Source organism: Pelobates fuscus, chromosome 3 (assembly GCF_036172605.1).
Source record: "Pelobates fuscus isolate aPelFus1 chromosome 3, aPelFus1.pri, whole genome shotgun sequence".
Lineage (NCBI taxonomy): Eukaryota > Metazoa > Chordata > Amphibia > Anura > Pelobatidae > Pelobates > Pelobates fuscus.
The window spans coordinates 256,336,710-256,355,433 of record NC_086319.1 but is presented as its reverse complement, the minus strand read 5'-3'; the positions used below and the strand labels follow the sequence as shown (position 1 = coordinate 256,355,433).

Below are 18,724 nucleotides of genomic sequence, written 5' to 3'. Positions count from 1 at the left end.
AATCCCATTTCTCTTGGACTCCATTTAAATTTATTAGGCTAGATTTTATGCTATCCTTTACATACAGGGTCACCCCTCCCCCTTTCTTGCCTTCCCTGTCTTTTCTATATAAAGAGTACCCTGGTATTGCTATGTCCCAGTCATTTTTCTCATTATACCATGTCTCAGTCACCGCGACTAAATCTACATTATCAGTTGCCATTATTGCCACAAGTTAATGGATCTTATTCCCTAAATTGCAAGCATTTGTAGACATGACTCGAAGCTTATCATTTTATAACACACTTGCTACAGGCACCTGCTGTACTTGTTTTGGGGGGAAATTGGATTGATGTTTTATCACCCTTTTGCCCCCCTCCCCTCCCCCCACTCCTAGTTTAAATACATCCTAGCAAAACATCTGAACTGCTCACTGAGAACATTTGTTCCCTTTTGAGAAAGATGCAAACCATCTTTTTTGTACAGTTTATTTTCCATTGCAAACAGAGCCACCATGAGAAATGAAGCCAAATCCTTGCTCCCGACACCATTTACCAAGCCACAAGTTAAAGTCCCTAATACGCATCCGCCTGTCATTCTGACTGAGTGTTATACACAGGCAGAACTTCAGAGAATGACAGTGTGGAAGCAACCTGCCGTATATTATTGGCAAAAACACTAAAAACTTCCTTTACCTCTGAAACCTCATTGCAAGCCAAGTCCAGATTCTACAGTAATCCATCTGCCATTGCTAGTGATACCGGAGAAACTGACGGAAGCCAAGCACAGAGAGATGGACACAGGTTTCTTCAGGAAGGAAGAGATTCTTTATTCGGTTCACCGATCGGGACTCAAAGGGACTAATGTCACCAAAATACAGCAAGTTCTGAGCCCCGGACAATAGTGCAGGCTCCTTATATAGGCATATAACTCCTCCCATATTAAGCCCCACCCACACACTCTTGACCAATCAATACAAATAAAAATTAACTTCCTGCTTGACCGCATGGCCTGTCCAGCACAATGGAGGAGGGGAATACTACATCCTGTATTCTCGCACATGCTCCGTACACTACTGATCGTATCTTGCCACGTGCAACTAACTGATTGATACGTCAGCATATGCACGTACACATGCCACGTGGTAATCTCGGCCTACTAAATTTATTTTTACCGAGATTCCACCACACTAGTACGTCTCTGCGACAGTGGCTTTGCAGCAGTTCCAGCCTGAGTTTGTTTACCGGATAATTTACAAATCTTAGACTTCAAAAATTACAATCTCCTGCCGCAATATAGAGAACTGTCTACAGATTAGACAGCATCTAAATTTCCACACACAAAAAAACGTGAAACAAATGCATAACAACTATTACTGAACTAAGTCTGCCATTTTAATGAGGTTAGTAATTTAAATCAAACAAATCCTAACTTTTTTTCCCCTCCTGAATACCTTAGATTACCTCCAGTTTATCTCCAGAATATCTCCAACCACACACTTTGAAGCAGCACTTAGATGTTGCAACCAAGCAAAAATTACATGGTAGAAACATTTAAATACATAAAGGGGATCAACACAGTAAAGGAGGAGACTATATTTAAAAGACAAAAAACTACCGTCTATCTTTCTTTGTATCCATATCCACCCTGTCTTGTTTTTCCTTCAAGCTATACATGTTAAGATCCTTTAACCTTTCCTGGTAGGTTTTATCCTGCAATTGTGAACCAGTTTTGTAGCTGTTCTCCGAACTCTCTCCAAACTATCAATATCCTTCTGGTGATATTTCACACATACCTTGAAAGATTAGATATACAGGACCACTGCACCCATACCACTTCATTAAGATGAAATGGTATGGGTGACTTAAGGCATTGTAACATATTGTCAGTACAAGAATGCTATATGTGTTTTAGTGACCATATAATTTTATCAATTAGATCAACAAATCATTCAGTGTTTTGTATAGGAGGTAGCTAATTTCAGTAACTTCATTTGTTAGACAGGGAGAAACTGATAGATAGAATATGGATAGATAACCAAGCTAACTAAATTAATAACCAATGGAACCATTTTCATATTTACTAATCCTTAACATAAACATATACTCAAATAGCTGAGATTTTTCAAATGGTTTTATTTCTTGCCACTTTTTATGAGTCTAGTTGTAATCCTCTGCCCTCAGTTGGTAAAACTATATAACTTTTTTCCCCCTCCGGAATACCTTAGATTACCTCCAGTTTATCTCCAGAATATCTCCAACCACACACTTTGAAGCAGCACTTAGATGTTGCAACCAAGCAAAAATTACATGGTAGAAACATTTAAATACATAAAGGGAATCAACACAGTAAAGGAGGAGACTATATTCAAAAGAGGACATAGTCTTAAATTAGAAGGGCAAAGGTCTAAAAATATTATCAGGAAGTATTACCTTACTGAAAGGGTAGTTGGTGCATGGAATAGCCTACCAGCTGAAGTAGTAGAGGTTACCACAGTAAAGGAGTTTAAGCATGCGTGGGAGAAGCATAAGGCTATCCTACCTATAAGATAAGGCCAGGGACTAATGAAAGTATTTAGAAAATTGGGCAGACTAGATGGGCAGAATTGTTCTTATCTGCCATCACATTCTATGTTTCTATGTGGCTGTTATATGATATATCAGATTTAGTTCAGTAGGGGAATCAATGTATTTTTACATACATGTAATATCTTATGTGACAGCCATCTGTTCTCTTTAACATAGGATGTCTGGGTGACACACAGTTTACATTTCGCATGAGACGTTCTGCAGGGCAGAGATCTGTGTTCCAGGAGGATGAAAACTACAATCGAGAAGCTCCTGCTTCATTGCAGGTGAGATATCCTAGAGATAGGAACATAGTGAGGCATAAGGACTGCAATGTATGATAGATAGGGTATTTTGGGATACTGTAAGTGTACCTAAAATAGAGGACAAAACATAGTGCAAATATTGCTTTAAAATAAAATGAAGCTTCCAATGATTAGAATGCACTCACATATTCCAGGACAAATAAAGCGTGTTATAGGTGCCTCCCCTTGGTGGAAGAAAAAGGGGGGTATGTTCCTTTAAAAGCTCCCTCCTCGAGTGATAGCCAATGGGGTATCCGGGTCAGCTAGAAGATTCACAGACAGCAGACCAAACGGAGTACTTAAATGGCAATTTATTCACTTGTAGAAAGGTATATGATAAAAATCATAAAAACGAATTAAGATAACGATGCTGGTCCTACGCGTTTCGTCCTTGTACAAAAGGACTTCCTCAGGGACCTCTTTCAATGATCAGTAATCAGACAGGTACATAAAATCACAGCAGCATCCTAAACATACTAACAATAAAACAACTTATATAGGGCTAGTCCCTTAGAGTCATTGGTGGAATAGTGGGTGTCTTCAAATCCTGCAGTTCTAATTCGTCAGAGTGTTCTCCTTCAGGTGTATTCACTTTGCCGAGATGAAGAAAGCCGGATCCGTTTCCCTTGTCGGCTACTTCCGCATTCGTCATCTGTGACGCGTGCGTCACGTGTGTCATCACGTGATCCTCATGCGTTCCATGCTCGGACCAAAAAAATGGCTGTGCGTTCCACAGCATAGAAAGCAGCCTAAGGAAGAGTTTTTCTTATACCAGATATTTATATATACGTAGCTGCAAGATAGAAGACTGTTAGAAACCATCTTTTCATCTAAAGTATATAAAAAAGGGTAATGATGTGTCCTCTATATAAATAAAAAAAACGAATAATCAGTTTTAAGACATAATGATAAATGAATGAAAGACACAACTTCCTATCTAAGTTGGTCATTCATAGTGAGTGTTTGTGACTTTGCTGAAATAATAAAACGTAATAAAATATAATAATAATAATAATAAATGATGATTAAGAGATACTCATAACCATATTTTAACAAACCATTAAAGTGACATACAAAACATATCAATTGCAAAATCATCTTGTGTAAAGTGACATGAATATTTATTTATATATTCAATTACAAATCCATATTGTATTAAAGTGACATAACTAACACCATATTTAGTAACATGACTGATTGAACACTTGATATTTATTCAATCCTAAACGGTGACAAAATTTTAGTTATAACCCTCCTTAACCTCTAAATAGGTGTTTCTATTAATGAGTATTTAATTTTAATGTTAATATGTGATATATGATGTGTTTTTTCCCAGGCACAACGACTTCACAATTCATTAATTCAAAAAGCAGACAATATCCATATCCACGTTTAAACCCCTTGGTGTAAGGGAACGTAATCTATGGATCCAATAAGATTCTCTCTGGGCCAACCTCTTTTCTTTATTGCCCCCTCTCCAATGTGGTTGTATCTGTTCAATCCCTATACAACGTAATCCCTTTAAACTAAATAAAGGACAACCATTGCAATGGAGGGGAACTGAATGTGTGTCCAGTTTCCTCTTTATATTGTTTATATGTTCCAGAAATCTTATTTTCAAACATCTTTTTGTGCGGCCAATGTATTGGCTACCGCATGGGCACTGAAGGAGATACACCACACAGGTCGAGCGGCAGCCAATCTCTGATTTAATAGAAAACTGTTCCCCTGTCACAAAGCTACTAAATTTTGTTACCTTCTCCGTATTCACTTGTGAACAGGCTTTACAGCTTTTACAACCCCTAAAGCCTTTTCGCCCTTTTATGTTATTTTTGAAACCATTTTTCAGAGCATAGCTAGGGGCCAATAAGTTTTTAAGGTTCTGTTTCTTTCTATAAATGATTTTTGGCCTTTTAGAAAGATGCTCCCCCAGGATGGGATCCTCCAACAAGATTGGCCAATATTTATGTAGACTCCTTTTGATTTTTGGATGGTCTACATTATATCGAGTAAAAAAAGCCTGTTTGAAATCTTCCTCTTTTTTCTTTCTACTGGGGCCGTCCACTAAGAGTTCATTTCTGTTTCTTTTCGACATCATATGAATTTCTCTATTTATCTGTTTTTGGTTATAACCCTTCCTAACCAACTTGTCAGCAATATGTTGAGCCTGTATCTGGAAGTCTCCAGTATGTGAGCAATTCCTTCTTACTCGGGTAAGTTGTCCCTTTGTGATGCCCTTCAACCAAGGCTGATGGTGACAGCTGCGTCTATGGACGTAGCTGTTACCATCGGTGGGTTTGAAGAAGCATTTAGATTTTATCTCATTTCCCTCACAAAACAAAGTCAAGTCCAGGAAATTGATTTCTTTACAATTCCACACTGGGGAAAGTTTCAAATTATATTCATTCTGGTTAAGGTGGCTAACAAAGGTCATGAATTCAGAATCCGTTCCCCTCCAAATGATAATGACGTCATCAATATATCGCCGCCATAGGACCAGGTTCGCTACCCAGCCATGCCCCCAACGTACGCAGAGGTCCTCCCATCTGCGCATGTATATGTTGGCATAACTGGGGGCGAACCTGGTACCCATGGCGGTTCCCACTAGTTGCAAATAAAAGGACTGATCAAAAAGAAAATAATTATGTTCCAAAATAAATTGGACGCCCCACAAAATGAAAGATCTAAGGCCTCGGGAGATTGTGTCATCCTGGTCCAGGAAAAAGGCCACTGCTTCTAAACCAAGATTATGGCTGATAACTGTGTACAGCGAGGTCACATCTAGTGTGACCCAACTGAAATTTTCTTGCCATTCTATACTTTCAATTTCCTGTAAAAAGGATTTCGTATCCTTTGTGTATGACCATGCCATTTGGGCGTATTTTTGCAAATAGGAATCAAGGAAGGCTGACAGATTGGCTGTGATTGATTCGATACCACTTATTATTGGGCGCCCTGGGGGACATGTTAAGTTTTTGTGGATCTTTGGGATGAAATAAAAAATGGGAATAACTGGATGAGGGTTCCAAAGAAAATCAAAACTTCTTTTTGTGATGATATTTTCATTTTTGGCCTCCTCTAAAAGAGTTTTTAGTTCCATGTTAAATATTTGGGAAGGGTCCTTTTGTACAAGGACGAAACGCGTAGGACCAGCATCGTTATCTTAATTCGTTTTTATGATTTTTATCATATACCTTTCTACAAGTGAATAAATTGCCATTTAAGTACTCCGTTTGGTCTGCTGTCTGTGAATCTTCTAGCTGACCCGGATACCCCATTGGCTATCACTCGAGGAGGGAGCTTTTAAAGGAACATACCCCCCTTTTTCTTCCACCAAGGGGAGGCACCTATAACACGCTTTATTTGTCCTGGAATATGTGAGTGCATTCTAATCATTGGAAGCTTCATTTTATTTTAAAGCAATATTTGCACTATGTTTTGTCCTCTATTTTAGGTACACTTACAGTATCCCAAAATACCCTATCTATCATACATACCTTGTTATATGGTTATCAGCTGGGAGATAACCTTGGGAAGTCGTGTGCCTACAAGTTAAGTTTTTTGTGTTTTTATATATTTTACATATTTTCACATTGGTTCACGGGTGTCCGTGTGTTTGTTATAAGGACTGCAATGTATGAGACCGTATCTGAAGCAGTGCACTAAGGTTTGATTTGTATTATAAGTTTTCCCATCAGGGAGAAAACCTCAAAATGTCCTGAACTTTATTGAAGTATTGTTACTAAAGTGAGAGACTTGTACATTTAAGGACCTGTACTTCACAGACTCAAGAAAGTCTGAATGCCCCCAGTCTGGATCAACAAAAATAATTTAGTACCTAATAATAATAATAATAATAATAATAATAATAATGATCTAGTTGACAAATCCAGACACTGATACCAGCTTTTCTAAATGCCCATATTTTGTAATACAGCCTCGGAATTAAAGGAACATTACAAACACCCAAAGCATTTAAGTTTTCAAGAGAAATCTGCACTTTTATAAAAGTGCTATGTTATACCTTTCCAGCAGATAGCCAGAAATGTGCTTTTTCTTATTGCCTTCTAGTAGTAACACTATGAGTAACATTGCAGGCCCAGAAGGTTCCCCAACATCCCTAACACTTGCGTTTGTGCAGATTGGGTGTGTTTGTGTGTAGGCTGTTCGTATTATTTGTATGAGGGGAGGGTTATTCTGAATTTCTTGTATATCTAGCAGTATGGGTGGCTTCTCTGGAGTCCAGTGGGGACCAGGTTGGCCGGGCAGGAGCTGCAGTAACTGTTGTGGGCTGCTCTACTCCAGTGTGGATTCCCATTCACACGTGCTGGAATTAAGTGATCTGAGATCACTTATTCAATGTGCCGCAAGGCATAAATTGAGGATTGTCCTTCATCACCTTTTCATATTAGCAAATATCTGAAGTTTTACTGGGACTCCTGATAAGCCAGAGCATGTTTGGCATTAGCAGCCTTGAGTGCCATGCAAAGACACCTTGAGTGCCGTGCATAGCACACGTGCCATAGGTTGCCTACCCCTGACCTAGAGTATTGTTTTTTATAATGGTATTTGAGATTTCATTTTAAGACCTCAATTTTACCCACCACTTACAAATTGAGCGGCAGGCACTTAAATATCTGGGAGTTCGCCTGACGGCTAAACCAGATAAATTATACGACCAAAACTACACTCCATTAATAAAGCAGCTGGTAAGGGAAATGGAGACGTGGGTGGAAAGGCCCATCTCATGGATGGGTCGGATACATGCCGTCAAGATGAACATCCTACCCAGAATTTTATTTCTGTTCCAAGCACTCCCCATTCGCATCACAAAAGCCTCCTTACAACCCTTGCAGAGGGCGATTGGCGCCTTTATATGGCAGAACAAAAGACACAGGATATCTAGGTATATCCTACACAGGCCACGTCCGCGAGGAGGGTTGGGTCTCCCGCACGTCTATCTCTACTACATAGCTACACAACTGACACAGGCGGCGATGTGGCATTCTCCCCCGGGGGATCGCAAATGGGCAGATGTAGAATCGCTCATGACAGGGGCCGACCTCCCACAGCTATTTATGTGGGTACCCAAAGAACAAAGACCTGAGATCAGAGCAACGTGCCCCACTATACTCAACTCCCTACAGCTATGGGACACTTTTAAGCTTAAATACCGGTTGGCATCGGACCCATCCCCAATCATGCCATACTTACGCAATTCAGCCTTTCCCCCGGGTATGATAGCAAGAGACTTCAGGAACCTGGAAAGGATAGGGCTACAACGCATCTGCCAACTGTTTGAAGGACCAGATGTCATTGCCTTCGACACACTAAGGCAGCGGGGCCACCTCACGCCGGCTGATTTCTTTAGATACGTACAAATCAGAGATTTTGCAAATAGGACACAGATAAAGACGGCGGCCCGGAAACAGCTGACGTTCTTTGAACGCATATGTCTCCAAGAAAGAATGCCCAAGGGCATGATAACGCTCGTGTACGCCCACCTCTGTTCAGAAACTAGGGACTGGGGTAAACTAGCCTACACAGATCAGTGGGAACGGGACTTGGGAGACACTCTGGAAGGCGTGGAGTGGCAAGAGATCTGGGAGGCTAACCACACCTCGTCGGTGTGCGTCACATTACAGGAGCAGTCCATAAAAACAATGCTTCGCTGGTACACCACCCCCGTTAAACTATTCCAAATGCACAAGACTCCCACAGACGTGTGCTGGAGGGGGTGCGGCCTGAGAGGGACGTATATCCACATGTGGTGGGAATGCCCGCAGATGACCGTATTCTGGAAGCAGATACAGACACTGTTGACTCAGGTCTTTGGCAGATCTCCCAGCCTGGACCCTTGGCTATTCCTCCTAAGTAGGACCCTGGAAGGCTGGACTAGGCAAGAACAAAAGTTATTGCATAAAATCACCCTGGCGGCCAGGAGGGCGGTAGCAGCTGATTGGCTGCGGCCAGATACACCACCCCTCACAGGGGTCATTAGGAGAATAAAAGAAGTCCACCTAATGGACGACCTGACTGCCAGGGTGCGGGGCACCTTAAAATCCTTCTACAGGATATGGGAACCCTGGGAAAACTCCAACCTGAGCAATTGAGTAACGGCAGGGCCCCGTAGGTGACCCAGAGGGACCCCGCTCCCCCTCCTTTCGTGACTCTTTCTTCTCTCCACTTTTACTAAATCTCTACCTGGGTAGAGCTTTGACCAATATACCTGGCACGAACGCAGGCACGGGGGGCGCACGGACAACAGTAACCTCAGGGGGGAGAACCAGACTGGCAGCCTTACATACAAGACGGGACGAACCAAGCACAGAGCATACATATCCACCGATAAGCAAATAAAACGGGTCGGCACCCAGTAGGCCAAACGCAAATAACGTACTGACAGCTGGTATCTCTGTGGGCACGCCCCGTAACTAAAGCAAGCTGTTAAACAGGGCAGGTTTTATTATGCCAGAATGTGCATCCACTGTGATATAAAATGTTATCGCGATCATCACATACTCTCATACAATATCAAACATATACTGATGGATGAAATTTCACATATTCTACTACCTGTTAAACTTGTTGAGGCTGCACAAGCCTATTGTTGTACGATGAAAAATGAAAATAAAGAATTGAAAAAAAAAAAAACCCTCAATTTTAGATTTTATAATGGGAAAAAAAGAAAATAAAGAATAGATCAAATACTGATCACTAGCCTAAAATTCTGTAATTCTTTCATTGCACTCACTTTAGAAGAGTGGTTATCAATCTACTCACTACTAATTGATTAGGAAACAAAATACATCTAGAATCCATTTTTTGTGTTATATATCACGTCTGAATGCAAAGATAACAGATTTCTGATTAAAGTAATAAATAATACTTTTAAATGTGTTTGTCATATTTTAGGAGTCCTATTTGCTACAGTTCTTAGCATTTGACAAATTTCCCTCCACACGTCATAATCCTCTGGCAATTGCTATAATTTCTCCAAATAAATTATCCAGAAACCAGTTGCTCTTATATTGCCACCTTAACCATAATGTTATCACATTAACCCTATATATTAAGCTATATGCAATCACTTTGCCTCATATGTTGTCATATCGCCTATATTTATTGACCAATACTTTATCACATTAACCAATAGACATAGCCCTGTGTGACTTCACATTGCCAATATTGCCACTATGTTGTTACCATGTTACCCCAAAATGCTACATTACCCAGAATTCCCATGGTGCCTACATTGCCCGCATTAGCTCTCACATTACTGCTCACCACTACCACAAAGTGAGTGAATTATATTTACACATAAATGACACTTTAACAAATACATTTTTTTATTATTCCAACCTGTTATTCCAGTTTGTAAAATGTGCCCTTAGTGAACTTGGGTAACCTGCAGTGCAGCAGCTAGATCCATAGTTCTGTGAGTATAAGTTGATCTAGCACACTGGTGGACATAGAGAATTACAAGGTTGTTCACTAAAGTGAGAATTCAAAGGGAATTTCAAATTTAAGGACAGAGTAGCCAAACTTGAACGAGTCATTTTTTTTCTTTTGTGATTCAGAGTTCTGTCCATGGCACCAAAAAAAAAGATGATTAATGGTTAGAGAACATCCACTAAATGTTAATTTTATTCACAGATCAATGAAAAGTGACCTATAGAGGGAAATAAAGCAGGAACACTATGGATCACTTCTTCTCACCTAATCTTTAAACCAAATGGCTGGAAAATGCACATATTAGTGTACTGCAAAATATATTTATATATGCACATTTTCAGGCCATTTTGGTTCATCCAATTACCGGTAGTTTTTTTTCCCAAAACACAAAATGTATTCAAACTGAAATGCCACATGGACAAAATTCAGTCCACCCAAACCAATTTTTTTTTTTTTTTATGGACGAACCAATTCTTTTTTGCCATGCACAAATCTAATGTGTACACAAATTTGTGGTATTATGACTCCCTCCATAAATTGTTTAAACACAATATTGATACTGAAGGTACTGAAAAAGATTAATGCCGGAGGAATCTCATTATTATTTTTAGTACTATTATTATTTGTAGTAGTATTGTATTTAGCTCTTGTCAATTAATTATTGCATTTGTTTTAAATAATGTGATATTTTGAAGACTGAGTAGAATGGTGAAGAATATGTTGTTTACCCGACTCAACCTTTCTTTTTTCCAAATTTTGCAGAGGGATACTGCCCATTACTTTGGGTATGTTTATTTTCGGCAAGTCAGAGACAGCTCTGTGAAGAGAGGATACTTTCAGAAGGTAAATACCTATTGGAGAATCGGCCTTGATACTTACACAAACATAACATGTATGGAAATAAGAATAGTATTATGTGATTATTGGGTTAGGTGCTGCCTGCTCTGTACTCGTCATGTGCGATGGTCAAGAATATTTTGTGTACAAAACTGATAAATATGCAGTGGTTATGTCTGAGCGTTATTGACACTGTACACGTCATGTGTGATTGCATTTGGATGTTCTTTATAGTGAACACGTTTGGGGCAACATTCCAAAGCTGGAGCAATGATCATGAACATTCCACTGGTTTACATGGTGATTGCTCCATATTTATATTCTTTATTTTTGCTTGAATCATACATTCTCGACTTTTAGAAAGTTGCTCTGTAATAATATTTTGTTTGAACCATACAATTCATATAATTATATATTTTGTGTTTGCAGTCACTGGTCCTTCTCTCCAGTCTGCCTTACAGCAACTTGTTCCACACCCTGTTGCAGCTCATTGCCCCAGAGTATTTCAATAAATTGGAGCCCTGTCTGGAAGCTGGTAAGAAAGACAGATAAAGGGACTAATCGAAAGATAAATAAAAAGTGACCATAATGTTTTAGGACATTTAGAAAATTTGTTTTGTGGGACTATGATTAAAATTATGTGATCAGACATGATGCATTAAGATAGGTAAATTGCCTTGGAGAAAACAAGTTAATTGTAGTTATTGCAGTGTCATGATTTCTTTGCTGCCATCCATTTGACTTCTGTTAAATTGACTTTGAGCAGGGTTCTCCTGGAACCTGACACACATTCCATTTGAATGTCCGCATTGTCTATTCAATTTTAAACAGCAGATATATATTGTGAAAATTGGAAAACTTTAGATGGTCAACAAAAAAAAATATTTCTGCTACCCGAGTCACAGCAGTGGGACCTGGCTTTATGTGCTGGAAGAGCACTGGTTTTTGACAGACTATAGGTCATTAAATACAGAATGCAGCTTTAAAGAGATGCAGCATCTAACAAATACAATTATATATGTGCATAATATATGTGACATAGCTCCTGTACTCTGACCGAGTACCTCCGCCCAGTCAACTTCTCTTCCAACTGACCAGGCTGCAGTTCTGCTCAGTAAGAGAAAAGGTGTGTAGGTTAGCGCTAATAATATATTGGACAGGCAGCGACCTTATAGAGGGTAAACCTCTGACCCTCTATATAAAGAATACACAGTAAAAACAAAGAAAGGTTGCGCCAAAATTAAATAATAAATAAATGATAAAAATATACGATAATAATAATAAAAAATAAGTAAAAAGTAATAGTAGATAAGTTCCAATGAGTATCAGGAGATCAAATGGTTTTAGTCTCTAATTCCGCTGTGGGGGTGACTTCTCTTGTTGTGGTAGTTCACACCGTCTCGTAATATGGAAGACACAAGAAGAGAGGACCAATCGTGCGGAGTGTATTACAGTAAATATAGTAGAATTAAATCATATGTATTTCACTCACATTAAGATGAGTTATAGCCAGCTCAGGATTTGTAGGCATATAGCGGAATAATCCCCGCTTACAGGATGTGTTGGTGCTTGTCCTCCAGGGGTTTTGTCCAACTTTCAGAAGAAGAAGATAAAAACAGCAGATAGTACTCTCTCTGATGTTTTTTTTGAGGTAGTGAATAAAATAAAATATACTCACAAAAGAAGAAGTGCAGGTCACTGCACTTTTAGGGTAGCGTTAATGGTATAATCCCCACTTCAGGATATATAGTATAAAAATGCCAGGAAAAATAGTTGAAATGATAAAAATTATAATAGTGTGTAAAAAATGATAATGGTGCATATATCTAACCAAAGAATCATTTATTTATAAAAAACACAATATAAAATAACCATAACGCGTTTCACCGCTGGGGCTTTATCAAAATGGTACAATTTTTGCATTTTTGTACCATAGTGCATTTTTCTGTTGCTACCAACAGAGGGTGCTATACAGGCTCCATAGCCAAACCCACCCAGTTGGTGGCAATCCCCAGCAGGCCAGGATAGCGGAGAAAATATATAATACACAATCTGCACCTATAACAGGTACAGGTTGACTTAGTCAAAGGTGTAGTCCAACATCCTACATAAAGTGTCCGTATGAAACTCTAGGTGATGGTGACTACCGTTTATGCATTCTTACGTAGTAAAATAGGATGGAAAAAAAAAAAAGTTTAGCCTTTTGCTGTTGATTCAAAAAAAGGTCGAAAAAACGATTTGAATCCATTTAAAATTTTAGCGGCGGGTTGGGGCCCTAAATGAAAATGTTAACGCCCCAAGTGACTAGGGGTCTCCAAGCCCCTAGCCACCCCCCACCCAAAAAAGAATTATTAAACCCCTACTTACCCCCCTCACCCTAAAAATAGTGAAGGGGGGAACAATAAAACTAAATCCCTGTAAATAAAAAATAACATTTGATGTCTTTTTTCTAAAATCTTTTTTCAGCCCCAAAAAAGGCCAAATAAAAATCCACAATACCCGTCGGACTTTGAAAATAAAATAAACCAGAGCACAAAAAAAAAAAAAATGAAAAGAAAAAAAACCGACACTGAAAAAAGAATCCATCTTCACCCATGGAGGCACCGCGCAGACTGAGCTCTGCAGGACAGGGAAAGGCTTATAAAGCCTTCCCACACCCTGCAATTAGGCTCAGAGCGCTCTGATAGGTTGGTTTAAGACAACCAATCAGAGTGCTCTGACAGGTAAATGGAGAGACAGACAGGTAAGTCTCTAAATTTACCTGTCACAGCACTCTGATTGGTTGGCTTGAAATCCAACCAATCAGAGAGCGCTGTGTCATTTTACACGGCGTGGGAAAGTTCTTTGTAATTTTCCCATGCTGTGTAATTTGACTCATAACAACACCCTTTCATTTAGGGCACCGACCTGCTGCTCATGGGTGGCCTCCGTTTACTTTAATAGTCTCCACTCGTGGGGCACGGGTGGGGGTTTTCACTGTTGCTCACTGTTTAATAGACATGCCCCTACTCGCGGTATAGCGAGTAGGGGCAGCATTTACTAATACTAAGTAATCTTTACTTAGTATTAGTAAATTTGGCTGAAAAAACAATTTAGGTCTTTCAGCCTTTTAGTAGATAGCTCCCTAATACCGTGGGAATTAAGGAGTTATCTACTAAGCGGCTGCAAGATGCAGCCACAGCAATGAATAGGATCGGAGCAGTGACAGGACGTTCGGGAATACTGACAGGAAGCATCGATCAAAGATCAAAGGTGAGAATTGTGTGAAAATTGCTTTGATCATTGGAAACGAAGCACACTTTGCTCCTCCGCTGGCCATAGATGGTCAGGCATAGGAAACCTCCATAAGACAAAGTAGTCCCTACTTTGTCTTATGTTTTAAGGAAAATTAGAGCAGATAGGAAGAAATGAAGAACAGATCCTGACAGAGGGAGAGAAGATGAATCAATTAAAGAAAGGTAAATTTGGCATGACCGTGCCGCTTTAAGTAGTAACCCAGTCCAGCAAGCAGCTTAGATTAGTAACAAGCTTCAGATTTATTAACAGATTCCAGAGTATAAGAAAAAAATTGAACTGTTTACCTTGAAAGAAGAGTACAATCTAGTAAGAGATTATTTTGGAATAAGAAGGGGATTCCTCAGAGAATAGTCTTAGTTAATCCAGGTCCAAGGGGCAGAAGAGGTCAGCAAGGTCGGTAGTTCAAGCATAAGTTGGCACACAAAGAATAAGAAGAAGGGAGCTAAGCCGGCACTTTTGTTTTGGAAGAATTAGAATAACTCTGCGTTTTATCTTTGGCACAACTTCCCTATAAGGCGGGGATGTTTGGGTCATTATATGGGGTGGAGATTTTGATCGGTGAGGGATCGTGGCCCAAGCGTCATCACAGACCAGCAGGGATCTCGTAGAGGCACAGGGCGCCTGACCGGGAGCAACCTACAAACTGTCTGGACCTCCTGATCAGATTGCGAAGTTGACACATGTAGTGGATCTTCAATATCCTGGCTAGATATCTCCAGTGGAGTTCCCTCTTAGCTGGAAGAAGAGCCTTTCAGTGTTTGTAGCCCCTTTCCCCAGTCATCAGATGACACATAATGCTGGGGAAAATAACCAAGCACAATAGAGCCTTTTATACACCGATCCCCAGCATGGGGTCTCCATTCATTGTACAGCTTATGCTGCCCTGGCGTGTGTCTGGGAGAAGATTGAGTTAGCTCTCGCTTAAACTAATTATCTCCTGGACACAGAGAGCCCAATACAGAATACCCCAAAAACATCAATAAAACATCTTAGAATCCCCCATACATAATATATCCCTGGATAGGTTTGATCCGATCATCTAACCTGGGAAAATAGTGCTTGGATCCATGGAGAATTGGAAAATCACCACAGGTATAAAGTTACGTCACTACACAAAAGTTATACTCGAAATTAGTTCAAAGCGGTGGTCGCAGTATGTCGGTTATTTACCGGGTGCTCTCGTGGGTCGAGGTAGGGGAGCTCCCCCTTGGCTCACAGGTAGCGATTGTTCCCCTTGGATTGTACATCCCATCCAAAAAGTGCTTTCTTGGCTCATTGGGAAAGGGTGATAACAGTGAGACAATATGACTGGGCCGAGGTGATGAGTTCCAGAGGAAACATAGGCAAGTTCCTCTGAAAATTTAGGGATACTCCAGCTCTGTGTAACAGTTCGGGCACAATGTAGAGAGGGGCGCTTACTGGAAACACATGGAGGGGAGGGGGAAAGGAAAGCCATGAGAGTGATATAGTCTTTGTTCTGGTAAAACTCTGACAGAGCTCCTGTACTTCGACTGAGTACTTTTACCCAGTCCTCTTCCGAGTCACTTGCTGGGACCCTGGAACGCTTCAGGCGCAGTCGCCAAAGCTTGACTGGGGTTTCTCTGGAGCTCTTTCCTTACAGATAGGTATCGTTCCCTCTGCCTATTCTTCTGCAGCTTTCCTTCCAGGCAGGTATGCACCTCTACTTGCAATGTGATAGCTCTTGCCTTTATAAAGACACTTGCAGCTGTCAAGCCTAGCTCTAGCTCTCTTTTTGGTTTTCCCCTGGGCTAGAGGGTTCGTGCAGCCAGCCAACAGGTCCGAAGACTCTTTTACTGGGATCCCTAAAAATCCACACAGTACACACAGCTACAAAAGAAACTAGCATACCATTCCTTATTTCTGGTCAAGGACAAGCCTTTGGGGTCTAGCACTTTTTTGACAGAGTGGGCGCACAGTAGAGAACTTTCAGGGGACAACATTTATTTGGGGATGTGGACATGAGAACCCTGTTTTTTTTTTAGTTGAAATTGTTAATTGGGGCCAAGGTGTCTGGCCATTTATTAAATTACCTGCTCAGGTACGCACACCTAGGTGCCAAGTATGTCACAATATGTATTGTTCTTCTGGGGACCTCCTGTTGAGGATCCAGGTATAAAAGTGTGCCATTCTCGCAATAAAAAACAGTTCTACTCATCCTACACTAAGTCTCGGCTAGTGCTTGGGGTGAGTTTGCTGTAACCGCTATAAACACTATGCTATGCTCTCTGAGCTGTAATTACTGAGGGAAAGGGAATCCTTGGCGGTGACACTTGGGCCCCTGCGAGTAGACCGCCACATGGATCAACAGCAAAAACAAATGTGAGAAAGGCTGAACTTAATGGACGCATGTCTCTTTTTAGCTATGCAACTGTGAATCCTCCTGTGTTAAAATTCCACATACACATTCCACAACATTAAAATCAATGATAGGTGAAGTAAATAACATTGATTAAATTGTTAAAATAGCACCTGTTAAGGGGTGGGTTACATTAGGCAGCGAGTGAACAGTTCTTGAATTTCATATGTTAGAAGCAGGAAAAATTAGCAAGCAGAAAGATCTGAGTGACTTTGACAAGGGCCAAATAGTGACGTCACAACATCTCCAAAATGGCAAGTCTTGTGGGGTGTTCCCAGTATGCAGTGGCTAGTACCTCCCAAAAGTGGTTCAAGGAAGGACACCAGTAAAACAGCATCAGGGTCATGGACGCCCAAGTCTCATTGATGCACGTGGAGAGCAAAGGTTAGTCTACCATGTCCGATCACACAGAAGTGCGGCTATAGCTGAAATTGCTGAACAACATAATGCTGAAAGGGACACTATAGTCACCCAGACCACTCCAGCTCAATTAAGTGGTCTGGGTGCCAGGTCCCTCAGGTTTTAACCCTTCAGATGTAAACATAGCAGTTTCAGAGAAACTGCTATGTTTACATAGCAGGGTTAATCCAACCTCTAGTGGCAGTCTTCCTGACAGCTGCTAGAGGCGCTTCTGCGATGCTGGATGCGATTTTTGCATCCAGCGTGCAGAGCGTCCATAGGAAAGCATTGAGAAATGCTTTCCTATGGACTGTTTGAATGCGTGCGCGGCATTCGCCACGCATGCGCATTCTGCTCCACTCAGCAGCTGACGTCAGCGGGGAGGAGAGGTCAACAGCGCCGAGGGAGCCCGGTGCTGGATTAAGGTAAGTGGCTGAAGGGCTTTTAATTCCTTCAGTGCCAAGGGAGGGGACCCTGATGGTGGGGGTTTGTTTTCCTGACACTATAGTGATCCTTTAACCATAATAGGTGTCCGAACACACAAGGTATTGGATTTTGCTGTGTATGGGGCTGCGAAGTCGTAAACTTGTCAGAGTGACCATGATGATCCCTGTCTATCACCAAAAGCAACATCAAAAGGAATGTGAGCATCAGAACGGGACTATGGAGCAATGGAGGAAGGTTGCTTGGTCTAATGAATCATGTTTCCTTTTCCATCAGGTGGATTACAAGGTGCATGTGTGTTTACCTGGGGAAGAAATGGCAGCAAGATATACCATGGGTAGAAGGCAAGAGGCAGTGTTATGTTGTAGACAATGTTTTGCTTGGAAACCTTTGGTCCTGGTATTCATATGAATGTTACTTTGACACATACTACCTATCTATACTTTGTTGAAGACCACATACACCCTTTCGTGGCATTGGTCTCTTTCAGAAGGATAATGCACCCTGCCACACTGCAAAAATTGTTCAGGAACGGTTTGACGAACATGGTATAAAGTTGCATTTGCCTCCAAATTCCCCATATCTCATTGTGATGAAGCCAAGGAGAGAGGGTTTCTGGATTCACAAACTGCAAACACTTCAGGGATGAATGTAGATTTTGAATTAATTTGTTTTTTTTGTAAATGCTTTTTGTTATTTTTTGGTTACTACTTTTAATTATATTTTAATTTTATTTATTTATTTATTTTTATTAATATTGACTTTATTTTTTTTAAATCTTTATTATTATATATTTTTCTATTTTTTTTTTTTAGCCCTTTTTGTATTCCCAGAATTCCATCTACATTGGCTTCTAATTGGAATATGAACTTGATTATATTCCATGCCTGGACAAAAGAGACATTGAGGCAGCGCTAATTTCGTTCCAGACAATTATCACAACGTCATCAGTCGGAGCTGATGGACGGCTGTTGTACACAGGCGCATCTCGATTACACAAAGGATCATAGAGATGTCAGTGGAACGCAAGTGCGTTCCAGAGACGACGAAGGGACGGAATACCA

The 18,724-nt window shown here is 40.5% G+C and overlaps 1 protein-coding gene across 1 annotated transcript in view; it reads left to right on the top strand.

Annotated features, from left to right (window-relative positions):
* Nucleotides 1-18,724, top strand: part of DENND6B (DENN domain containing 6B) — a 61,142-nt gene that overhangs the window by 14,858 nt on the left and 27,560 nt on the right. Inside the window, exons 4-6 of the mRNA XM_063448357.1 lie at nt 2,724-2,833; nt 11,069-11,149; nt 11,573-11,678. Of these exons, the coding sequence (XP_063304427.1) occupies nt 2,724-2,833; nt 11,069-11,149; nt 11,573-11,678 (297 nt within the window). The remainder of the gene's footprint in view (nt 1-2,723; nt 2,834-11,068; nt 11,150-11,572; nt 11,679-18,724) is intronic.